Genomic DNA, 27,741 nt, shown 5'->3' with positions numbered 1-27,741 from the left:
AATTGTGACAGGTTGCTAGCCTGTCGCCTAAAGGAAGAATCCCAACTTTATAAGTCTATCCCTTAGTCGCCTTTCACGACATCCACGGGAAAGAGATGGAGTGGTCCTATTCTTTTTCCTATTGGTGCCGGGAACCACACGGCACATTACCCTTAAAAATATGCCAAAACCAATACAGTCGCATAAAAATATGTTTACTCACGAATTGAAAAACAAATTGCTAACAACATACTAATTAAGTCCTTATGACGATCATCGCATAATAACGCATCTCATTTCTGATGCACATTATTTAATAACTTGTCATTAGTAATGACCACATTAGAAAATTATAATTTAACTGATGATTTTGTATAAAAATGTGTCGCTTGTTTGCATATTTCGTCAGTCGGCTGTCGAAATTATTCCTGGGTGCGTATAATCGTGTGTTATTAAAATGTCAGTGAAAAATATTATTTGTTGTGTTAAATTATTGATATTGTGCTACAATGTTTCTTCGAAAGGTTCAGGTGAGTGCGTTATAATTCTTTCTAAATAATAATTTAAAATTAAGTCAAAAATAAATTTGTGCTCTAATTTTGTCACTCAATTCGGTTGTTTTAAAATTTTATGTTTGTTACAAAATTATTAAATTTTAATAAAGTTGAAGTAATGTAAACTTACTAAATAAATAAACTGACAGGAAACATAAATGTGATACTTAAAGTATAGCACTTAAAATGACCTATAATATATATCATACTAGACTTCAATTAAAAAATTATAAGATTTAACATTGAAAGAATTTCAGTTTTACAAAATATGTCTAACCGTTGCAGTCGCCTCTAACTCAGTAGACATGTTTGTATTCTGTCACTGGGTACGTGATGACTGTAGCTGAAGATATACCTTCATCACAGCAAGATTTCAAGAAAATACAATGTGTCTGACCGTTGCAGTCGCCTCTAACTCGGTAGACATGTTTATATTCTGTCACTGGGTACGTGATGACTGTAGCTGAAGATATACCTTCATCACAGCAAGATTTCAAGAAAATACAATGTGTCTGACCGTTGCAGTCGCCTCTAACTCAGTAGACATGTTTATATTCTGTCACTGGGTACGTGATGACTGTAGCTGAAGATATACCTTCATCACAGCAAGATTTCAAGAAAATACAATGTGTCTGACCGTTGCAGTCGCCTCTAACTCAGTAGACATGTTTATATTCTGTCACTGGGTACGTGATGACTGTAGCTGAAGATATACCTTCATCACAGCAAGATTTCAAGAAAATAGCAAGATTTCAAGAAAATACAATGTGTCTGACCGTTGCAGTCGCCTCTAACTCAGTAGACATGTTTATATTCTGTCACTGGGTGCGTGATGACTGTAGCTGAAGATATACCTTCATACATACATACATACATAAACTCACGCCTCTTTCCCGGAGGGGTAGGCAGAGACTACCTCTTTCCACTTGCCACGATCCCTGCATACTTAAGATATACCTTCATCACAGCAAGATTTCAAGAAAATAAGAGAAAATACAATGTGTCTGACCGTTACAGTCGCCTCTAACTCAGTAGACATGTTTATATTCTGTCACTGGGTACGTGATGACTGTAGCTGAAGATATACCTTCATCACAGCAAGATTTCAAGAAAATACAATGTGTCTGACCGTTGCAGTCGCCTCTAACTCAGTAGACATGTTTATATTCTGTCACTGGGTGCGTGATGACTGTAGCTGAAGATATACCTTCATCACAGCAAGATTTCAAGAAAATAAGAGAAAATACAATGTGTCTGACCGTTGCAGTCGCCTCTAACTCAGTAGACATGTTTATATTCTGTCACTGGGTGCGTGATGACTGTAGCTGAAGATATACCTTCATCACAGCAAGATTTCAAGAAAATAAGAGAAAATACAATGTGTCTGACCGTTGCAGTCGCCTCTAACTCAGTGGACATGTTTATATTCTGTCACTGGGTACGTGATGACTGTAGCTGAAGATATACCTTCATCACAGCAAGATTTCAAGAAAATAGCATAATTTCAAGAAAATACAATGTGTCTGACCGTTGCAGTCGACTCTAACTCAGTAGACATGTTTATATTCTGTCACTGGGTACGTGATGACTGTAGCTGAAGATATACCTTCATCACAGCAAGATTTCAAGAAAATAGCATAATTTCAAGAAAATACAATGTGTCTGACCGTTGCAGTCGCCTCTAACTCAGTAGACATGTTTATATTCTGTCACTGGGTACGTGATGACTGTAGCTGAAGATATACCTTCATCACAGCAAGATTTCAAGAAAATAGCATAATTTCAAGAAAATACAATGTGTCTGACCGTTGCAGTCGCCTCTAAATCAGTAGACATGTTTATATTCTGTCACTGGGTACGTGATGACTGTAGCTGAAGATATACCTTCATCACAGCAAGATTTCAAGAAAATAGCATAATTTCAAGAAAATACAATGTGTCTGACCGTTGCAGTCGCCTCTAACTCAGTAGACATGTTTATATTCTGTCACTGGGTGCGTGATGACTGTAGCTGAAGATATACCTTCATCACAGCAAGATTTCAGGAAAATAGCAAGATTTCAAGACAATACAATGTCTCTGACCGTTGCAGTCGCCTCTAACTCAGTAGACATGTTTATATTCTGTCACTGGGTGCGTGATGACTGTAGCTGAAGATATACCTTCATCACAGCAAGATTTCAGGAAAATAGCAAGATTTCAAGACAATACAATGTCTCTGACCGTTGCAGTCGCCTCTAACTCAGTAGACATGTTTATATTCTGTCACTGGGTGCGTGATGACTGTAGCTGAAGATATACCTTCATCACAGCAAGATTTCAGGAAAATAGCAAGATTTCAAGACAATACAATGTCTCTGACCGTTGCAGTCGCCTCTAACTCAGTAGACATGTTTATATTCTGTCACTGGATACGTGATGACTGTAGCTGAAGATATACCTTCATCACAGCAAGATTTCAAGAAAATACAATGTGTCTGTCCGTTGCAGTCACCTCTAACTCGGTAGACATGTTTATATTCTGTCACTGGGTGCGTGATGACTATAGCTGAAGATATACCTTCATCACAGCAAGATTTCAAGAAAATAAGAGAAAATACAATGTTTCTGACCGTTGCAGTCGCCTCTAACTCAGTAGACATGTTTATATTCTGTCACTGGGTGCGTGATGACTGTAGCTGAAGATATACCTTCATCACAGCAAGATTTCAAGAAAATACAATGTGTCTGACCGTTGCAGTCGCCTCTAACTCAGTAGACATGTTTATATTCTGTCACTGGGTACGTGATGACTGTAGCTGAAGATATACCTTCATCACAGCAAGATTTCAAGAAAATAAGAGAAAATACAATGTGTCTGACCGTTGCAGTCACCTCTAACTCACTAGACATGTTTATATTCTGTCACTGGGTGCGTGATGACTGTAGCTGAAGATATACCTTCATCACAGCAAGATTTCAAGAAAATAAGAGAAAATACAATGTGTCTGACCGTTGCAGTCGCCTCTAACTCAGTAGACATGTTTATATTCTGTCACTGGGTGCGTGATGACTGAAGCTGAAGATATACCTTCATCACAGCAAGATTTCAAGAAAATAAGAGAAAATACAATGTGTCTGACCGTTGCAGTCGCCTCTAACTCAGTAGACATGTTTATATTCTGTCACTGGGTACGTGATGACTGTAGCTGAAGATATACCTTCATCACAGCAAGATTTCAAGAAAATAGCATAATTTCAAGAAAATACAAGCAAATAAGAGAAAATACAATGTGTCTGACCGTTGCAGTCACCTCTAACTCACTAGACATGTTTATATTCTGTCACTGGGTAAGAGGTAACTTTGTCTGATAGACACAATCTATATAGTTTATTTTATACTAAGTTAAGGGATGAAGACGTAGTTGTTGTATCAATTTGTGCATATGTTTGACAGTAACTGAATATATAGCTTCATTACAGCAAGATTTCAAGAAAATACAATGTGTCTGACCGTTGCAGTCGACTCTAACTCAGTAGACATGTTTATATTCTGTCACTGGGTGCGTGATGACTGTAGCTGAAGATATACCTTCATCACAGCAAGATTTCAAGAAAATAAGAGAAAATACAATGTGTCTGACCGTTGCAGTCGACTCTAACTCAGTAGACATGTTTATATTCTGTCACTGGGTGCGTGATGACTGTAGCTGAAGATATACCTTCATTACAGCAAGATTTCAAGAAAATAAGAGAAAATACAATGTGTCTAACCGTTGCAGTCACCTCTAACTCACTAGACATGTTTATATTCTGTCACTGGGTAAGAGGTAACTTTGTCTGATAGACACAATCTATATAGTTTATTTTATACTAAGTTAAGGGATGAAGACGTAGTTGTTGTATCAATTTGTGCATATGTTTGACAGTAACTGAATATATGGCTTCATTACAGCAAGATTTCAAGAAAATACAATGTGTCTGACCGTTGCAGTCGCCTCTAACTCAGTAGACATGTTTGTATTCTGTCACTGGGTACGTGATGACTGTAGCTGAAGATATACCTTCATCACAGCAAGATTTCAAGAAAATAAGAGAAAATACAATGTGTCTGACCGTTGCAGTCGCCTCTAACTCAGTAGACATGTTTATATTCTGTCACTGGGTGCGTGATGACTGAAGCTGAAGATATACCTTCATCACAGCAAGATTTCAAGAAAATAAGAGAAAATACAATGTGTCTGACCGTTGCAGTCGCCTCTAACTCAGTAGACATGTTTGTATTCTGTCACTGGGTACGTGATGACTGTAGCTGAAGATATACCTTCATCACAGCAAGATTTCAAGAAAATAAGAGAAAATACAATGTGTCTGACCGTTGCAGTCACCTCTAACTCAGTAGACATGTTTGTATTCTGTCACTGGGTACGTGATGACTGTAGCTGAAGATATACCTTCATCACAGCAAGATTTCAAGAAAATAAGAGAAAATACAATGTGTCTGACCGTTGCAGTCGCCTCTAATTCAGTAGACATGTTTATATTCTGTCACTGGGTACGTGATGGCTGTAGCTGAAGATATACCTTCATCACAGCAAGATTTCAAGAAAATAAGAGAAAATACAATGTGTCTGACCGTTGCAGTCGCCTCTAATTCAGTAGACATGTTTATATTCTGTCACTGGGTACGTGATGGCTGTAGCTGAAGATATACCTTCATCACAGCAAGATTTCAAGAAAATACAATGTGTCTGACCGTTGCAGTCGCCTCTAACTCAGTAGACATGTTTATATTCTGTCACTGGGTACGTGATGACTGTAGCTGAAGATATACCTTCATCACAGCAAGATTTCAAGAAAATAAGAGAAAATACAATGTGTCTGACCGTTGCAGTCGCCTCTAACTCAGTAGACATGTTTATATTCTGTCACTGGGTGCGTGATGACTGAAGCTGAAGATATACCTTCATCACAGCAAGATTTCAAGAAAATAAGAGAAAATACAATGTGTCTGACCGTTGCAGTCGCCTCTAACTCAGTAGACATGTTTATATTCTGTCACTGGGTGCGTGATGACTGTAGCTGAAGATATACCTTCATCACAGCAAGATTTCAAGAAAATAAGAGAAAATACAATGTGTCTGACCGTTGCAGTCGCCTCTAACTCAGTAGACATGTTTATATTCTGTCACTGGGTACGTGATGACTGTAGCTGAAGATATACCTTCATCACAGCAAGATTTCAAGAAAATAAGAGAAAATACAATGTGTCTGACCGTTGCAGTCGCCTCTAACTCAGTAGACATGTTTATATTCTGTCACTGGGTGCGTGATGACTGAAGCTGAAGATATACCTTCATCACAGCAAGATTTCAAGAAAATAGCAAGATTTCAAGAAAATACAATGTGTCTGACCGTTGCAGTCGCCTCTAACTCAGTAGACATGTTTATATTCTGTCACTGGGTACGTAATGACTGAAGCTGAAGATATACCTTCATCACAGCAAGATTTCAAGAAAATAGCAAGATTTCAAGAAAATACAATGTGTCTGACCGTTGCAGTCGCCTCTAACTCAGTAGACATGTTTATATTCTGTCACTGGGTACGTGATGACTGTAGCTGAAGATATACCTTCATCACAGCAAGATTTCAAGAAAATACAATGTGTCTGACCGTTGCAGTCGCCTCTAACTCAGTAGACATGTTTATATTCTGTCACTGGGTACGTGATGACTGTTGCTGAAGATATACCTTCATCACAGCAAGATTTCAAGAAAATACAATGTGTCTTACCGTTGCAGTTGCCTCTAACTCAGTAGACATGTTTATATTCTGTCACTGGGTACGTGATGACTGTAGCTGAAGATATACCTTCATCACAGCAAGATTTCAAGAACATAGCAAGATTTCAAGAAAAAACAATGTGTCTAACCGTTGCAGTCGCCTCTACCTCAGAAGACATGTTTGTATTCTGTCACTGGGTACGTGATGACTGCAGCTGAAGATATACCTTCATTACAGCAAGATTTCAAGAAAATAAGAGAAAATACAATGTGTCTGACCGTTGCAGTCGCCTCTAACTCAGTAGACATGTTTATATTCTGTCACTGGGTACGTGATGACTGTAGCTGAAGATATACCTTCATCACAGCAAGATTTCAAGAAAATAAGAGAAAATACAATGTGTCTGACCGTTGCAGTCGCCTCTAACTCAGTAGACATGTTTATATTCTGTCACTGGGTACGTGATGACTGTAGCTGAAGATATACCTTCATCACAGCAAGATTTCAAGAAAATAAGAGAAAATACAATGTGTCTGACCGTTGCAGTCGCCTCTAACTCAGTAGACATGTTTATATTCTGTCACTGGGTACGTAATGACTGAAGCTGAAGATATACCTTCATCACAGCAAGATTTCAAGAAAATAGCAAGATTTCAAGAAAATACAATGTGTCTGACCGTTGCAGTCGCCTCTAACTCAGTAGACATGTTTATATTCTGTCACTGGGTACGTAATGACTGAAGCTGAAGATATACCTTCATCACAGCAAGATTTCAAGAAAATAGCAAGATTTCAAGAAAATACAATGTGTCTGACCGTTGCAGTCGCCTCTAACTCAGTAGACATGTTTATATTCTGTCACTGGGTACGTGATGACTGTAGCTGAAGATATACCTTCATCACAGCAAGATTTCAAGAAAATACAATGTGTCTTACCGTTGCAGTTGCCTCTAACTCAGTAGACATGTTTATATTCTGTCACTGGGTGCGTGATGACTGTAGCTGAAGATATACCTTCATCACAGCAAGATTTCAAGAAAATAGCAAGATTTCAAGAAAATACAATGTGTCTGACCGTTGCAGTCGCCTCTAACTCAGTAGACATGTTTATATTCTGTCACTGGGTACGTGATGACTGTAGCTGAAGATATACCTTCATCACAGCAAGATTTCAAGAAAATAAGAGAAAATACAATATGTCTGACCGTTGCAGTTGCCTCTAACTCAGTAGACATGTTTATATTCTGTCACTGGGTACGTGATGACTGTAGCTGAAGATATACCTTCATCACAGCAAGATTTCAAGAAAATAGCAAGATTTTAAGAAAATACAATGTGTCTGACCGTTGCAGTCGCCTCTAACTCAGTAGACATGTTTATATTCTGTCACTGGGTACGTGATGACTGTAGCTGAAGATATACCTTCATCACAGCAAGATTTCAAGAAAATACAATGTGTCTGACCGTTGCAGTCGCCTCTAACTCAGTAGACATGTTTATATTCTGTCACTGGGTAAAAGGTAACTTCGTCTGATAGACACAATCTACAACAATCATTTAATACTAAGTAAAGGCAATACTAAGTTAAGGGATGAAGTCATGGTGCATGTATCTATTTATGCATTTGTTAGACAGTAACTGAAGATATACCTTCATTACAGCAAGATTTCAAGAAAATACAATGTGTCTGTCCGTTGCAGTCGCCTCTAACTCAGTAGACATGTTTATATTTTGTCACTGGGTACGTGATGACTGTAACTGAAGATATACCTTCATCACAGCAAGATTTCAAGAAAATAAGAGAAAATACAATGTGTCTGACCGTTGCAGTCGCCTCTAACTCAGTAGACATGTTTATATTCTGTCACTGGGTGCGTGATGACTGTAGCTGAAGATATACCTTCATCACAGCAAGATTTCAAGAAAATACAATGTGTCTGACCGTTGCAGTCGCCTCTAACTCAGTAGACATGTTTATATTCTGTCACTGGGTACGTGATGACTGTAGCTGAAGATATACCTTCATCACAGCAAGATTTCAAGAAAATACAATGTGTCTGTCCGTTGCAGTCGCCTCTAACTCAGTAGACATGTTTATATTCTGTCACTGGGTACGTGATGACTGTAGCTGAAGATATACCTTCATCACAGCAAGATTTCAAGAAAATAAGAGAAAATACAATGTGTCTGTCCGTTGCAGTCGCCTCTAACTCAGTAGACATGTTTATATTCTGTCACTGGGTGCGTGATGACTGTAGCTGAAGATATACCTTCATCACAGCAAGATGTCAAGAAAATAAGAGAAAATACAATGTGTCTGACCGTTGCAGTCGCCTCTAACTCAGTAGACATGTTTATATTCTGTCACTGGGTGCGTGATGACTGTAGCTGAAGATATACCTTCATCACAGCAAGATGTCAAGAAAATAATAGAAAATACAATGTGTCTGACCGTTGCAGTCGCCTCTAACTCAGTAGACATGTTTATATTCTGTCACTGGGTGCGTGATGGCTGTAGCTGAAGATATACCTTCATCACAGCAAGATTTCAAGAAAATACAATGTGTCTGACCGTTGCAGTCGCCTCTAACTCAGTAGACATGTTTTTATTCTGTCACTGGGTACGTGATGACTGTAGCTGAAGATATACCTTCATCACAGCAAGATTTCAAGAAAATAGCAAGATTTCAAGAAAATACAATGTGTCTGACCGTTGCAGTCGCCTCTAACTCAGTAGACATGTTTATATTCTGTCACTGGGTGCGTGATGACTGTAGCTGAAGATATACCTTCATCACAGCAAGATTTCAAGAAAATAGCAAGATTTCAAGAAAATACAATGTGTCTGACCGTTGCAGTCGCCTCTAACTCAGTAGACATGTTTATATTCTGTCACTGGGTACGTGATGACTGTAGCTGAAGATATACCTTCATCACAGCAAGATTTCAAGAAAATAAAATACAATGTGTCTGACCGTTGCAGTCGCCTCTAACTCAGTAGACATGTTTATATTCTGTCACTGGGTACGTGATGACTGTAGCTGAAGATATACCTTCATCACAGCAAGATTTCAAGAAAATAAAATACAATGTGTCTGACCGTTGCAGTCGCCTCTAACTCAGTAGACATGTTTATATTCTGTCACTGGGTACGTGATGACTGTAGCTGAAGATATACCTTCATCACAGCAAGATTTCAAGAAAATAATAGAAAATACAATGTGTCTGACCGTTGCAGTCGCCTCTAACTCAGTAGACATGTTTATATTCTGTCACTGGGTGCGTGATGACTGTAGCTGAAGATATACCTTCATCACAGCAAGATTTCAAGAAAATAATAGAAAATACAATGTGTCTGACCGTTGCAGTTGCCTCTAACGCAGTAGACATGTTTATATTCTGTCACTGGGTACGTGATGACTGTAGCTGAAGATATACCTTCATCACAGCAAGATTTCAAGAAAATAAGAGAAAATACAATGTGTCTGACCGTTGCAGTCGCCTCTGAGTTAGAGGCGACTGCAACGGTCAGACACGTTTATATTCTGTCACTGGGTACGTGATGACTGTAGCTGAAGATATACCTTCATCACAGCAAGATTTCACGAAAATAGCAAGATTTCAAGAAAATACAATGTGTCTGACCGTTGCAGTCGCCTCTAACTCAGTAGACATGTTTGTATTCTGTCACTGGGTGCGTGATGACTGTAGCTGAAGATATACCTTCATCACAGCAAGATTTCAAGAAAATAAGAGAAAATACAATGTGTCTGTCCGTTGCAGTCGCCTCTAACTCAGTAGACATGTTTATATTCTGTCACTGGGTACGTGATGACTGTAGCTGAAGATATACCTTCATCACAGCAAGATTTCAAGAAAATACAATGTCTCTGACCGTTGCAGTCGCCTCTAACTCAGTAGACATGTTTATATTCTGTCACTGGGTACGTGATGACTGTAGCTGAAGATATACCTCCATTACAGCAAGATTTCAAGAAAATAATAGAAAATACAATGTGTCTGACCGTTGCAGTCGCCTCTAACTCAGTAGACATGTTTATATTCTGTCACTGGGTACGTGATGGCTGTAGCTGAAGATATACCTTCATCACAGCAAGATTTCAAGAAAATAGCAAGATTTCAAGAAAATACAATGTGTCTGACCGTTGCAGTCGCCTCTAACTCAGAAGACATGTTTATATTCTGTCACTGGGTACGTGATGACTGTAGCTGAAGATATACCTTCATCACAGCAAGATTTCAAGAAAATAAAATACAATGTGTCTGACCGTTGCAGTCGCCTCTTACTCAGTAGACATGTTTATATTCTGTCACTGGGTACGTGATGACTGTAGCTGAAGATATACCTTCATCACAGCAAGATTTCAAGAAAATACAATGTGTCTGTCCGTTGCAGTCGCCTCTAACTCAGTGGTAATTTTTATATTGATCCAAAGGTTGACTGGAAGATTATGCATTAGCGATAAGTCCGCCTTTGCACCGTCTCTGTCTGTTTTGTATGATTTTTTTCTTATGGTGCAATAAAGAGTTTTATCTATCTATCTTTCTATCTATATTGTCACTGGGTGCTTGAAGATAAAGACAAAGATTTGACGGATTGGAGCATATATACAACCTCCGACACAACATCGTGTGTCGCGCGGTTCCCCAGGCGTCACACCAGCTGGCGGAAGATCTTCCCTTTGGTGGCGGTCGAGCCGAATCATCGCTCCTAAGTTATAACAATATAAGTATAATCAGCCGCTAACAATCTCACCTTGTTACTTAAACAGTCCTGGAAGTCCTTCTTCATAACGGAAACGGAAACCCTGTCTTGGGGCCGCTTCGGCCCGCTCACAGATGTCACCACCGTCGACAGATCCAATTCCACCACCTGGAAAAGAAATGGCGAAGAAATGATTACCTTCAGTCCGCCATTGCGAGTGATAAATTTCTTTTACAACTATGTACACGTGCCGTGTGGTTCCCGGCTAATGCTGGAACATGAAAAAGAATAGGACCACTCTATCTCATTTCCCATGGATGTAAAAGGTGACTAAGGGATAGGCTTATACGCTTGGGATTCTCGTTTCAAGCGACGGGCTAGCAACAAGCCACTATTTGAATCTCAATTCCATCATAATGCCAAACAGCTGAACGTCCACCAGTCTCTTCAAGACTTTTGACTCTGTCTACCCCGAAAGGCATATACATATAGACGTGACTAAATGTTAAAGCCAATCAAGGGAAAGACTTATAAACTTGGAAGTCTTCTATACTTCTGGCTATCAACCTGAAATTCAACAAGATTCAAACAATTGTCTTCCAGTCTCTTCGAGATAAAGACGTAACTACCTACATATATGTATGTATGTATAAAAAAATAAATAATAAATATATACGGGACAAATTACACTGATTGAGTTAGCCTCAAAGTAAGTTCGAAACTTGTGTTACGAGATACTAACTCAACGATACTATATTTTATAATAAATACTTATATAGATAAACATCCAAGACCCAGGCCAATCAGAGAAAGTTCTTTTCTCATCATGCCCTGGCCGGGATTCGAACCCGGGACCTCCGGTGTCACAGACAAGCGTACTACCGCTGCGCCACAGAGGCCGTCAATGTCAATCATACACACCTCAGAGAAGACGGGATCCTCTTTGGGGTTCTGATAATCCCGGAACTGTTTTGTCGCGCGCAAGTAAGCTTCGATCACGTCTATCTTCTCCTTGGGACGGTCTGAAATGAAATTCAAATTCAAAAAATTCAAATTCAAAATTTTTATTCGATACTTCATATCGTCATATAATTGTCAAGATAAGGAACAGCGTGATAAGGGAATGTTGTGATGTGAAAGAAGATGTAGTTACAGGAATAGAAAAGGGTATGTTGAGATGGTTCGGTCATGTAGAGAGGATGAATGAAAGCAGGTTGACTAAGCAGATATACAAGGAGAGTGTGGAGGGAAAGGTCGGAGTGGGAAGACCTAGACGAACGTATCTTGATCAAATTAAGGACGTCCTGGTGAAGGGTCAGGTCAAAAGTGCCCGAAACCGCCGAGCTTGCATGAAGAGAGTTATGAATGTGGATGAAGCAAAGGAAGTATGCAGGGATCGTGGCAAGTGGATAGAGGTAGTCTCTGCCTACCCCTCCGGGAAAGAGGCGTGAGTTTATGTATGTATGTATGTATGTATATAATTGTCATATATCGTCTTAATAATTGTCACAACGTATGGTTTAACAACATTGGTTGACGTCAAATAAATTACTTGAAACTGAGTTTACTGCCGCTTCCAAGGCGTCAGTGCAGAAGAAGCGGTAACAAACTGCACTGCAGCATTTTCTTCAACAACGTCAACTTCACAATATCAATTAAACTTAGAATAGAATGTGGACGAGAGAATACATTGTTCAGATTAATATATTAATATAATTATAATGCCTCAAGAACGTGGACGTAGGAACAAAGGCGGATGGTGTTCTACAATATGGCAAAATGAAGCCCACTGTATGTAATATGTATATGTCACCGGAAAATATTAACACTCGTATGTTGATCAATTTTCTAGGTAGTTAATCAACTCTCGGAAAATAATAAACGGCAGTTTTCGCAGCATACGTTCAGCTATTTGGCTTAATGAAAGAATTGAGATTCAAATAGTGACAGGTTGCTAGCCCATCGCCTTAAAAAGAATCCCAAGTTTGTAAGCATATCCCTTAGTCGCCTTTTACGACATCCATGGGAAAGCGATGGAGTGGTCCTTATCTTTTTTGTATTAGTGCTGGGAACCACACGGCACTGCACGGTAATGCCGCTATTACGATGCTTCGTTTTTCTTTCAAGCCACACTGCGTCCGCCTTTTTTTGTACGACTATGTTTTTCAAATAATTAGTCTTTCAATACTTTAAATACAGTTATATATATACAGCGAAAACTTTACGTAATATAGTGAAACTCATAAATCCAGCAAGTAGTAGTTAGTGCCGTGTGGTTCCTAGCACTAATACAAAATGGAATAGGACCACTCCCATCTTTTTACCATGGATGTCGTAAAAGGCGACTAAGGGATAGGCTTAAAAACATGGGATTCTTTTTAGGTGATGGTCATGCAACCTGTCACTATTTGATTTCAATTCTATCATTAAGCCAAATAGCTGAACGTGGCCATTCAGCCTTTTCAAGACTTTTGGTTCTGTCTACTCCGCAAGGGATTTAGACGTGAACATATGTATGTAGTCTTATTTAATTTTCACACTTTGCAACGGCCTCGATGGTCCAGTGGTTAGCGCGTGAGACTGTTGGCGGTCCAAGTTCGAACCCCAACAAAGCCTGTTTTTTTTTTATTACATTTTTTTTTGTGTTTTTGACTATTTTATTTAAAAATCTGAAAATCAAAATACTACATATAATAAAACGGAAAAAATATTTTGTCTGTACATTTAATATTTTGACTGAAAAGGACTGGGTTTTTTTTAAATTTTTTGTCTATCTGTCTGTATCTGACTGTATGATTAAGATTCAACTCGAAATTTACGCGAACGAACGAAGTCGCGGGCAACAGCTAGTAATAAATAAATATATAACATATTAGAGACTGATTGACTTACTGGCCTGTGTGTGGTGTCAATAAATATAAATAAATATAATATAATACATTGACAGATTGACTGATTATATGTATGTATGTAATTTTTTAATACACAATAAATAAATATATAACACATTGACTGATTATATGTATGTATTTAATTTTAAATACATAATAGATAAATATATAACACATTAGAGACTGATTGACTTACTGGTCTGTGTGTGGTGTCAATAAATAAATATAATATAATACATTGACTGATTATATGTATGTATGTATGTAATTTTTTAATACACAATAAATAAATATATAACACATTGACTGATTATATGTATGTAATTTTTAATACATAATAGATAAATATATAACACATTAGAGACTGATTGACTTACTGGTCTGTGTGTGGTGTCAATAAATAAATATAATATAATACATTGACTGATTATATGTATGTATGTATGTAATTTTTTAATACACAATAAATAAATATATAACACATTGACTGATTATATGTATGTAATTTTTAATACATAATAGATAAATATATAACACATTAGAGACTGATTGACTTACTGGTCTGTGTGTGGTGTCAATAAATAAATATATAACACATTGACTGATTATATGTATGTATGTAATTTTTTATACATAATAAATAAATATATAACACATTTGACTGATCGACTCACTGGTCTGCGCGAGGTACAGCAGCGACCTGCCATCGACCGGGAAGTGAGCGACGGTCGCGCCGAACTCGGGACACATGTTGGCCACGGTGGCGCGGTCTGCTATGCTCAGTGCCGACACCCCGGGGCCGTAGAACTCGACGAATTTACCCAGTAATTTTTTAATACATAATAGATAAATATATAACACATTAGATACTGATAGACTTACTGGTCTGTGTGTGGTGTCAATAAATAAATATAATATAATACATTGACAGATTGACTGATTATATGTATGTATGTATGTAACTTTTCAATACATAATAAATAAATATATAACAAATTTGACTGATTGACTCACTGGTCTGCGCGAGGTACAGCAGCGACCTGCCATCGACCGGGAAGTGAGCGACGGTCGCGCCGAACTCGGGACACATGTTGGCCACGGTGGCGCGGTCTGCTATGCTCAGTGCCGACACCCCGGGGCCGTAGAACTCGACGAATTTACCCAGTAATTTTTTTAATACATAATAGATAAATATATAAACACATTTGACTGATTGACTTACTGGTCCGTGTGTGGTGTCAATAAATAAATATATAAAACATTGACTGATTATATGTATGTATGTATGTAATTTTTTATACATAATAAATAAATATATAACACAAAAGATACTGATTGACTTACTGGTCTATTTGTGGTGTCAATAAATAAATATATAACACATTGACTGATTATATGTATGTATGTATGTAATTTTTCAATACATAATAAATATGATTATATGTATGTATGTAATTTTTCAATACATAATAAATAAATATATAACACATTGACTGATTATATGTATGTATGTATGTAATTTTTTTATACATTTTAATACATTTGACTTATCGACTCACTGGTCTGCGCGAGGTACAGCAGCGACCTGCCATCGACCGGGAAGTGAGCGACGGTCGCGCCGAACTCGGGACACATGTTCGCCACGGTGGCGCGGTCTGCTATGCTCAGTGCCGAGACCCCGGGGCCGTAGAACTCGACGAATTTACCCAGTAATTTTTTAATCTATACTTATATCATAAAGCTGAAAGAGTTTGTTTGTTTGAACGCGCTAATCTCATGAACTACTGGTCCGAATTGAAAAACTCTTTTGCGTCGAATAGACCATTTATCGAGAAGGCTTTAGGCTATACAACGTCACGCTGCAACTATAAGGAGCAAAGAAATAATGGAATATGTGAAAATTATTAATCCTTGAAGGTTTCAATGATGCCCAAGATAACTATTCTACGCGGACGAAGTCGCGGGCACAGCTAGTACATTATAAATAAATATATAACACATTGAATGATTGACTCACTGAATATATAACATATTGACTGATTGACTCACTGAATATATAACATATTGACTGATTGACTCACTGAATATATAACATATTGACTGATTGACACACTGAATATATAACATATTGACTGATCGACTCACTGGTCTGCGCGAGGTACAGCAGCGACCTGCCATCGACCGGGAAGTGAGCGACGGTCGCGCCGAACTCGGGACACATGTTCGCCACGGTGGCGCGGTCTGCTATGCTCAGTGCCGAGACCCCGGGGCCGTAGAACTCGACGAATTTACCCAGTAATTTTTTAATCTATACTTATATTAAAAAGCTGAAAGAGTTTGTTTGTTTGAACGCGCTAATCTCATGAACTACTGGTCCGAATTGAAAAACTCTTTTGCGTCGAATAGACCATTTATCGAGGAAGGCTTTGGGATATATAACGTCACGCTGCAACTATGAGGAGCAAAGAAATAATGGAATATGTGAAAATTATTAATCCTTGAAGGTTTCAATGATGCCCAAGATAACTATTCTACGCGGACGAAGTCGCGGGCACAGCTAGTACATTATAAATAAATATATAAAACATTGACTGATTATATGTATGTAGTATGTATGTAATTTTTTAATACATAATAAATATGATTATATGTATGTATGTAATTTTTTAATACACAATAAATAAATATATAACACATTGACTGATTATATGTATGTGTGTATGTATGTATGTAATTTTTCAATACATAATAAATAAATACATAACACATTTGACTGATTGACTCACTGGTCTGAGCGAGGTACAACAGCGACCTGCTATCGACCGGGAAGTGAGCGACGGTCGCGCCGAACTCGGGACACATGTTGGCCACGGTGGCGCGGTCTGCTATGCTCAGTGCCGACACCCCGGGGCCGTAGAACTCGACGAATTTACCCACCACGCCTAAGGAGCGGAGGTGCTGTAATATTGTATGAAGCAAAAAAAAATACATAAAATATAACAATATATGTAAAAAAAAAAAAAATTGTCTGGTAAATCCTACTATAATATTATAAATGCGAAAGTTGTTTGATATTTATAGTACCTATACTAGCTGTTGCCCGCGACTTCGTCCGCGTAAATTTCGAATTTCTCCGCGTAAACTTATTTACTTATTATAAATGCGAAAGTTTGTGAGTATGTCAGGATGTCAGTATGGATGTTTGTTACACTTTCACGCAAAAATACTGAACCGATTAAGATGAAATTTGGTATGCTGAAGACCCAGAATAACATATAGGCTACTTTTTATCCCGGAGTTCCCGCGGGATTGATAAGATTAACTTACATGCGGACGAAGTCGCGGGCGGCCTCTAGTAAACAAATAAATAAAGGGCCTAAGTTAGCTCCTTGCGTAACTCCTTAAGTATTTGGTCCATATAAAGTCATTTTTGGGTCAGGTCAAAAGTATTGATTTTTTTTTTTTAGCCGAGCTTGCATGAAGAGAGTTATGAATGTGGATGAAGCGAAGGAAGTGTGCAGAGATCGTGGCAAGTGGAAAGGGGTAGTCTCTGCCTACCCCTCCGGGAGAGAGGCGTGATTTTATGTATGTATGTATAAAGTCATTTTTATCCGGATTTCCCGCGGGATTGATTGTTAAGTTATGATATGGGTTTCCACGCGGACGAAGTCGCGGGCGGCCTCTAGTATATATATATATATATATATATATATATATACATATATATATATATATATCTCTTACCTTAGTAATAGTGAGCACCAGATCAGTAGAAGTTGCCATTGGATTAAGTTCCCCCACCAATTTGTAACCAACCACTTTAGGTAGCAACATGCTGATGGCTTGACCCAACATTACGGCCTCGGCTTCGATTCCTGTTGGACAAAAAAATTAAATCATTTATTCATATATCGGGGTAGACAGAGTCAACAGTCTTGAAACGACTGAAAGGTCACGGTCAGCTGTTAGGTTTAATGGTGGAATTTAGATTGAAATAGTGACTATCCCTTAGTCGAATTTTACGACATCCAAGGCGACTAAGGGATAGGCTTATAAAGTTGGGATTCTCCTTGTAGGCGACGGGATAGCAACCTGTCACTATATATGAATCTCAATTCTATCAGTAAGCCAAAAAGCTGAACGTAGCCTACCAATATTTTTTCGGGACTGTCTACCTCGCAAGGGATACAGACGTGATATCTGTATTAATGTTTGTATTGATGTATGTATTAAAATCTGTATTAATGTATGTATTGATGTATGTATTAAAGTCTGTATTAATGTATGTATTGATGTATGTATTCATGTATGTATTAATGTATGTATTAAAGTCTGTATTAATGTATGTATTAATGTTTGTATTGATGTATGTATTGATGTCTGTATTGATGTCTGTATTCATGTCTGTATTAATGTATGTATTCATGTCTGTATTGATGTATGTATTAATGTCTGTATTATTGTACGTATTAATGTATGTATTAATGTACGTATTAATGTACGTATTAATGTATGTATTAATGCACATACTAATGTATGTATTAAAGTATGTATTAATGCACATACTAATGTATGTATTAATATATTAATTATTGATTGACTGACTCACCACCCACCCCCCATCCGACTACGCCAAGACCGTTGATCATAGTGGTGTGACTGTCGGTTCCCACCACCGAGTCTGGATGCAGGACATCACCAGTGAATACCACTCGAGCTAGGTATTCTAAATTGACCTGAAAAACATAAATTATTGTAAGGATGTGCCGTGTGGTTCCCGGCACCGTTACAAAAAAGAATAGGACCACTCCATCTCGCTCCCACGGATGTCGTAAAAGGCGACTAAGGGATAGGCTTATAAACTTGGGATTCCTCTTTTAGGCGATGGGCTAGCAACCTGTCACTATTTTAATCTCAATTCTATTATTGAGCCAAACAGCTGAGCGTGGCCTATCAGTCTTTTCAAGACTGGTGGCTCTGTCTACCCCGCTAGGGATATAGACGTGATCATATGTATGTATGTATGTTGTAAGGATCTATATATAATTTTGACGGCCTCTGTGGCGCAGCGGTAGTGCGCTTGTCTGTGACACCGGAGGTCCCGGGTTCGAACCCCGGCCAGGGCATGATGAGAAACGAACTTTCTCTGATTGGCCTATTATTTTTATAATCTTAATATCTATATAAGTATTTATTATAAAATATAGTATCGTTGAGTTAGTATCTCGTAACACAAGTCTCGAACTTACTTCGAGGCTAACTCAATCTGTGTTATTTGTCCCATATATATTTATTTAATTGTTTAATAGTTTTGTTGTGGGAAATGCCGTGTGTGTGTGATTTTATGTAAATAATAAATGTATGTATGTAATAAATGAATGAATGAATGAATAATACTGACCTGATGAACGATACCGGAGCCGGGTGGCACGATAAGCATATTATCAAATGCTTGGGCTCCCCACTGAGAACAAACATTAAACACGATTAGTATTTATTAGGTCAAGAGTACCCGAAACCGGCGAGCTTGTGTGAAGAGAGTTATGAATGTGGGTGAAGCGAAGGAAGTATGCAGAGATCGTGGCAAGTGGAAAGAGGTAGTCTCTGCCTACAGTTCCGGGTAAAAGGCGTGATTTTATGTATGTATGTATGTAGAAGTCTTCCTCCCGGCTTTAGTCCCGGTCGCATCCTCACCACTCTGGAGAGGAGCCCGGGGTGTGCCTTCGATCATGGACCCTGGATTGGGTGAGTCAGGTTTTTACACGAAGCGACTCCCGTCTGAGCTTCGCAACCTTTGCAGGGGAACCTGACCCGTATTGGATCGATCATGGTCACACATCCAGTTACCTGAATGTGCAGGTTACCTCACGATGTTTCCCCTCACCGTAAGAGCATCGGTTAGTATTCAAACTAATGTACATAACTTTGAAAACACTCATCGGTACATGGCCGCGTTGGGATTCGAACTTGTATCTTTAAGTACAAATGCAACGTGCAACGATTTTCAACACACGCTGAATAATCAGCGGATTTTTTGCACACATCATCATTCCTACTCTCTCATACATACATAAAATCACGCCTCTTTCCCGGAGGGGTAGGCAGAGACTACCTCTTTCCACTTGCCACGATCTCTGCACACTACCTTCGCTTCATCCACATTCATAACTCTCTTCATGCAAGCTCGGCGGTTTCGGGTACTCTCGACCTGACCCTTTACCTTTTCCTACTCTCTCATTAAAAAAAAACACTTATTTTAGAAAAAAAAACCTTGACCTTCCTGGGCTGTAATGATAATAGCGTAGTTTAATATTTATTTACCTTTAAATGAAAAAATAAAGAATTACCTTCAAGAATTGAAACCTCTCTTTGTTCCTAACAAACTCCAGTTCCTGATTCTTATTTAAGGCGTCCGGCCTGTGAACAAAAGATTTCTTTATTCATACATACATATGGTCACGTCTATATCCCTTGCGGGGTAAACAGAGCGAACAGTCTTGAAAAGACCGATAGGCCACGTTCAGCTGTTTGGCTTAATGATAGAATTGAGATTCAAATAGTGACAGGTTGCTAGCCCATCGCCTCAAAGAGAATTCTAAGTTTGTAAGCCTATCCCTTAGTCGCCTTTTACGACATCCATGGGGAAGAGATGGAGTGGTCCTATACTTTTTTGTTCGAATGGTGCCGGGAACGACACGGCACTCGGAAACCACATTTTAGGTTTTCCGCTGTTTGATGACTCATAGCGTCACGCGATTTCAATTTTTATTTTTGTGACTTGTAGCATATAGATATCAAAATTCAAATCCAAAAATTTTATTCATTATTATAAGACACTTCATATCGCTTAATAATTGTCAAAACGTTTGGTTTCACAACATTGGTTGACGTCAAATTAAAAATTGCCACGCACAAGAGAATGTTCCTCTTAAACGTCCAATCAATACTTACGATCTAGCGAAGTCGACCTGCACCGAGTGGTCTATGACCAGGTCCGCTGGACATATGGGGTTGATCTTGTGGGGGTCACCCCCCAAATCGCGTACAGCGTCTCTCATTGCAGCGAAATCCACCACCGCAGGCACACCTGTTAAGTCCTGGAACAAATGATATTCATTTAAATTTACAATTTTTTTTTTATTGCATATCTTTTGTACATTCTACATACATATAATAGATAGGTCTTCCCACTCCGACCTTTCCCTCCACACTATCCTTGTATATCTAGACGAACGTATCTTGATCAGATTAAGGACGTCCTGGTAAAGGGTCAGGTCAAAAGTACCCGAAACCGCCGAGCTTGCATGAAGAGAGGTATGAATGTGGATGAAGCGAAGGAAGTATGCAGAGATCGTGGCAAATGGAAAGAAGTAGTCTCTGCCTACCCCTCCGGGAAAGAGGCGTGATTTTATGTATGGATGTACTTCGAACTTACTTCGAGGCTAACTCAATCTGTGTAATTTGTCCCGTATATTTGTTGTTATGTATGTATGTATATAATAGATAGATAAAACTCTTTATTGCACCATAAGAGTAAAACATACAAAACAACACAAAGCAGATAGAGATGGTACAAAGGCGGACTTATCGCTAAAGCAATCTCTTCCAGTCAACCTTTGGGTGGAAGGAAACCAAACACGTGTATATCCCTCGCTAGGTAGACAGGGCCAACAGTATTCAAATGACTGATAGGCCATGTCCAGCTGTTTGGATTAATAATACATTTGAGATTTAAAGCGTGACAGGTTGCTAGCCCATCGCTTAAAAGAAGAATTCCAAGTTTATAAGACTTAGTCGCCTTTTACGACATCCATGGGAACAAGATGGAGTGATGATGGAGCAATATAAAATAGAACAGGGCCACTCCATGTCATTTCCAGTGGAGGCGACTAAGGGATAGGCCTATAAACTTGGGATTCTCATTTAAGGCGATGGACTAGCAACCTGTCACTATTCGAATCTCAATTCTATCATAAAGCCAAATAGCTGAACGTGGCCCAGCAGTCTTTGCAAGACTGTTGGTTCTGTCTACCCCGCATGGGATATAGACGTGACCATATGTATGTATGTAAGCTAATGCTTAAGCGCATACATACTGTGAATAATTAAAAACTTAAAGAAGATAAATGTAAACACTTAACAATAAGAGGTGTTAAACATTTTTAACTCGTATTAAGTCGGAATTTCATTAGAAAAAAATATAAAATTATAAATATATACAGGACAAATTACACAGATTGAGTTAGCCTCGAAGTAAGCTCGAGACTTGTGTTACGAGATACTAACTCAACGATACTATCCTACTAATATTATAAATGCGAAAGTTTGTGAGTGTGACAGTATGGATGTTTGTTACTCTTTCACGCAATAACTACTGAACCGATAAACACATATATAGATAAACATCCAAGACCCAGGCCGATCAGAGAAAGTTCTTTTCTCATCATGCCCTGGCCGGGATTCGAACCCGGTACCTCCGGTGTCACAGACAAGCGTACTACCGCTGCGCCACAGAGGCCGTTGAAAAACACTTAGCATTACACTGTTAATTTGTAAAACAATGGTGCGACACGCCCATGCGATTTAAATTGTAAATTCATTGAAAAACAGTTAAAACCTTCGACTTATGACGTGGTAACTTTGTTTTTCTGTCTAAACGGCCTCTGTGGCGCAGCGGTAGTACGCTTGTCTGTGACACCGGAGGTCCCGGGTTCGAATCCCGGCCAGGGCGTGATGAGAAACGAACTTCCTCTGATCGGCCTGGGTCTTGGATGTTTATCTATATAAGTATTTATTATAAAACTAGAGGCCGCCCGCGACTTCGTCCGCATGGAAAGCCTGTCAATCCCGCGGGAACTACGGGATAGAAAGTAGCCTATATGTTATTCTGGGTCTTCAGCTACCCACATACCAAATTTCATCGTTATCGGTTCAGTAGTTTTTGCGTGAAAGAGTGACAAAAATCCGTACTGACACACTCACAAACTTTCGCATTTATAATATTTGTAGGATAGTATCGTTGTGTTAGTATCTCGTAACACAAGTCTCGAACTTACTTCGAGACTAACTCAATCTGTGTAATTCGTCCCGTACATAAATACATATTATGGTCACGTCTATATCCCTTGCGGGGTAGACAGAGCCAGCAGTCTTGAAAAGACTGATAGGCCACGTTCAACTATTTGGCTTTTTAATAGAATTGAGATTCAAATAGTGACTGGTCGCTAGCGCATCGCCCAAAAAAAAGAATCCCAAGTTTGTAAGCCAATCCCTTAGTCGCCTTTTACGACATCCATGGGAAAGAGATGGAGTGGTCCTATTCCTTTTTGTATTGATGCCGGGAACCACACAGCACTATTAGAATATAGTAGATTTATTTTCAAAATTGAAACAAGGTATCACTTATTGACGTCACATCACTTAAATCTAATTATAACTACTACCGCTTAGAAACCGCGTTTGCAGAAAAATCTAAGTTTATTTCTATGTTTTGTACCTCTTCAAGGGTTATCAACTGAATTAATCTTCTTGAAACATCACGTGTATCTTGTGCCGTGTGGTTCCCGGCATCAATAGAAAAAAGAACAGGACCACTCCAACTTTCCCATGGATGTCGTGAAAGGCGACTAAGGGATTCTTCTTTTAGGCGACGGGCTAGCAACCTGTCACTTTATATGAAACTCAATTCTATCAGTAAGCCAAACAGCTGAACGTAGTCTATCAGTATTTTCAAAAGTATTGGCTCTGTCTACCCCGCAAGGGATATAGACGTGATTATATGTATGTATGTATAACGTATATATAATTAAGAGTCTGGAGAGGACATAGGGTACCTTTACATACAAGACATACATACATATAATCACGTCTATATCCCTTGCGGGATTCAAATAGTGACAGGTTGCTAGCCCATCGCCTAAAAGAAGAATCCCAAATTTATAAGCCAACCCCTTAGTCGCTTTTTACGACATCCATGGGAAAGAGAGAGTGGTCCAATTCTTTTTTCTATTGGTGCCGGGAACCACACGGTACCTTACGGTACCTTCCCGTTAAAAAAATAGGATCCCATGGGAACCCATGGGATTTGCGAAAAACCTGTATTCTTTTGTAAGTGGCGCTAAATCCGTCGCTTTTTGTCGGCGACGTTAATTTCGTTGCTTTTTATAGGTGTTGCTAACTTCGTCTTTTTTTTTGTAAATGCGCATAAGTACGTGTTAATGTATTTTTAACGAATTTGCAATTCTAATAACATGGGTGTGACATTCATTGTCTAAGTTTTTTTTTTTTACAATATTTGTCGCAATATTTATTTTGAATAAGAAAGTTTTGTCTTAAAAAAACACTTTTAACCTACCTAATAATAAATTCTAAATAATATAAAATTCTAACCTATAAATTCTAACAATTTGAAGTTGACAAAAAAAAATTTAAAAAGAATGTCACTTACATAAGCATTCCGTTTTTCACAAATAAATAAAAACAATCTTATGTTACTACAGAAGTTACTTAACTAATATATCAGGACCAGTCCATCTCTCTCACATGGATGCCGTAAAAGGCGACTAAGGGATAGGTTTATAAACTTATGATTCTTCTTTTAGATAATAGACTAGCAACCTATCACTATTTGAATCTCAATACTATCATTAAGCCATACAGCTAAACGTGGCCTATCAGTCTTTTTAAGACTGCTGGCTCTGTCTGTTTGTTCTTACATACATACATATGGTCACGTCTATATCCCTTGCGGGGTAGACAGAGCCAACAGTCTTGAAAAGACTGAATGGCCATGTTCAGCTATTTGGCCTAATGATAGAATTGTGATTCAAATAGTGACAGGTTGCTAGCCCATCGTCTAAAAAAGAATCCCAGGTTGGTAAGCCTATCCCTTAGTCGTCTTTTACGACATCCATGGGAAAGAGATGGAGTGGTCCTATTCTTTTTCGTATTGGTGCCGGGAACCACACGGCACTATTACATACATACATTTATTTTGTACTTAAAATAATACCACACGGCATTTCCCACAACAAAACTATAGACCGGGTGGAAGATGATGCAGTTAAACCAACCTGCAATATGACCCTGGCCGGTTTGAAGGCTATCTCCGTGGCATCTTCTTTGGATTGATTGGTCTCCCATTCTAGAACGTTCTGTACGTCCTTCTCGAGAACGCAGTAACAACTATCTCTCATTCAATGCATAATAAATCATTCATTCATTCAACCAACCTGCAATATGACCCTGGCCGGTTTGAAGGCTATCTCCGTGGCATCCACTTTGGACTAATTGGTCCCCCATTCTAGAACGTTCTGTACGTCCTTCTCGAGAACGCAGTAACAACAATCTCTCATTCAATGCATAATAAATCATTCATTCATTCAACCAACCTGCAGTATGACCCTGGCCGGTTTGAAGGCTATCTCCGTGGCATCCACTTTGGACTAATTGGTCTCCCATTCTAGAACGTTCTGTACGTCCTTCTCGAGAACGCAGTAACAACAATCTCTCATTCAATGCATAATAAATCATTCATTCATTCATTCAACCAACCTGCAATATGACCCTGGCCGGTTTGAAGGCTATCTCTGTGGCATCCTCTTTGGCCTGATTGGTCTCCCATTCTAGAACGTTCTGTACGTCCTTCTCGAGAACGCAGTAACAACAATCTCTCATTCAATGCATAATAAATCATTCATTCATTCATTCAACCAACCTGCAATATGACCCTGGCCGGTTTGAAGGCTATCTCCGTGGCATCTTCTTTGGATTGATTGGTCTCCCATTCTAGAACGTTCTGTACGTCCTTCTCCAGGACTTGGAAATTGTCGCAATTCCTCACGCACGACTCCAACAGCACCCTTATGCTGTAGGGGAGGCGGTCTGGAAGAGAATGTTGATTTTATTAAACAAACTTCAGTTCAGTTTTTGTTTCAGTTTTGAGTTTGTTTGTTTGAACGCGCTAATCTCAGGAACTACTGGTTCGAATTGCCTTGTGGTTCCCGGCGCCAAAACAAAAAAGAATAGGACCACTCCATCTCTTCATCAGTTTGTAAGCCTATCACTTGGCTTATAAACTTGGGATTCTTTTGTAGGCGATGGGCTAGCAACCTGTCTCTATTTGAATCTCAATACTATCATCAAGTCAAAAAGCTGAACGTGGCCATTCAGTCTTTTCAAGGCTGTTGGCTCTGTCAACCCCGTAAGGGATATAGACGAGAACATATGTATGTATGTATGAAAAAAAATCGGGGAAAATTATTCATCCTTGAGGGCTTCAATGATGCCCAAAATAACTATTCCACGCGGACGAAGTCGCGGGCACAGCTAGTTTTCCACATGTGTAGGTGACATTATTTTGATACCCTGTTACTTACTGGTACTTACTTTAATTATATTTCATCAACATAACTTTTAGATTGATTAGATGCCGTGTGGTTCCCGGCACCAATACATAAAAGAATAGGACCACTCCATCTCTTTCCTATGGATGTCGTAAAAGGCGACTAAGGGATAGGCTTACCAACTTGAGATTCTTTTTTAGGCGATGTTCTAGCAACCTGTCACTGAAATGTAGCCTATGTTATTCTGGGTCTTCAACTACCCACATACCAAATTTCATTGTAATCGGTTCAGTAGTTTTTGAGTGAAAGAGTAACAAACATCCATATTGACATCCTGACATACTCACAAACTTTCGCATTTATAATATTAGTAGGATGTATTACATTAAATAATTGATAAGGTTCTTGTACGATAATAAATTATGTTTTGAAATGAAATGACATAATAACTTTATGTTAGTTATTTATAACTAACTGATAATAAGAACTCGAGATTTGAGTGGTCATCTTTTCTAAAGGTTACATACATATGGTCACGTCTATATCCCTTGCGGGGTAGACAGAGCCAACAAACAGTTTTGAAAAAACTGAAAGGCCACGTTCAGCTTTATGGCTTTATGATAGAATTGAGATTCAAATAGTGACAGGTTGCTAGCCCATGGTCTACATGAGGAATCCCAAGGGACAAAACTAATGTTAAATCAATTTTCTCACCATATTTAGGCCCCAGAGCGGTCACATCAAAATATTTGTATGTTTTTCCGTTTATCTCCAATGTCTTGACTAAGCTGCTGAATGGGTTGTTGGCTGAAATATAAACATTATTTTATCAGATACCTGCAATTGCACACTAGGGCTTTTTATACATATATTGTACCTGGTTGACTGAGCGGTGCTCATAGTTGGGGTTGTTTCATCTGGAGAGGAGCCAGGAGGAAGGAAGGTAAGAATTTATAGTACCTAGGTATTAGGTATATAATTGAATCTGAAGATCTACGTTTATAGGTATGATAGGTACATCAATCAAAACAATTATTTTTTTCAGTTTTGTAAAGTTTATTTAATTAATTGTTTTTTTGAATTAACATATACATACATAAAATCACGCCTTTTGCCCGGAGGCGTAGGCAGAGACCATTAACATGGATATCATTAAAATAGTAATATCTACTTAGAATACAATGTAGTTGAATAAGTAGGTAGGAATTAGCCTTCCTATTCCTTATCAAACTTAAGATTTTTGGTAAATTATTTTGTTTTTATATCTGTTGTTGTTTTAATATTTCGTTTTTTTAATCGAATATGTGCGATGTACCTGATTGTTGTATAATGGGTTGGTAGGCAGCTACCAACAATAATTTTTATTAAAAAAGTATGTGACGAACGGCTTGATACTTTAAAAAATTGTAATGTAATGCATTACATCCAGATTGTTATCAAAACCTAGTTCTCAAGTAGATAAGAAGTAGGTATTAGAGAAATA

General features: G+C 38.5%; 1 protein-coding gene across 1 annotated transcript in view; it reads right to left on the bottom strand.

Annotated features, from left to right (window-relative positions):
• LOC106137549 (cytoplasmic aconitate hydratase) overlaps positions 1 to 27,741 on the bottom strand; it is a 44,374-nt gene that overhangs the window by 16,103 nt on the left and 530 nt on the right. The window contains exons 2-11 of the mRNA XM_060952244.1: positions 26,973 to 27,065; positions 25,631 to 25,797; positions 20,866 to 21,011; positions 20,262 to 20,331; positions 19,316 to 19,378; positions 18,524 to 18,650; positions 17,659 to 17,789; positions 16,701 to 16,872; positions 11,945 to 12,045; positions 11,075 to 11,191 (exon numbers count right to left, since the gene is read on the bottom strand). Of these exons, the coding sequence (XP_060808227.1) occupies positions 11,075 to 11,191; positions 11,945 to 12,045; positions 16,701 to 16,872; positions 17,659 to 17,789; positions 18,524 to 18,650; positions 19,316 to 19,378; positions 20,262 to 20,331; positions 20,866 to 21,011; positions 25,631 to 25,797; positions 26,973 to 27,065 (1,187 nt within the window). The remainder of the gene's footprint in view (positions 1 to 11,074; positions 11,192 to 11,944; positions 12,046 to 16,700; positions 16,873 to 17,658; positions 17,790 to 18,523; positions 18,651 to 19,315; positions 19,379 to 20,261; positions 20,332 to 20,865; positions 21,012 to 25,630; positions 25,798 to 26,972; positions 27,066 to 27,741) is intronic.

This window comes from Amyelois transitella, chromosome 28 (genome assembly GCF_032362555.1).
Source record: "Amyelois transitella isolate CPQ chromosome 28, ilAmyTran1.1, whole genome shotgun sequence".
Taxonomy (NCBI): Eukaryota; Metazoa; Arthropoda; class Insecta; order Lepidoptera; family Pyralidae; genus Amyelois; species Amyelois transitella.
Note: the sequence above shows the minus strand (reverse complement) of the source record. Positions and strands in the feature narration are given on the sequence as shown.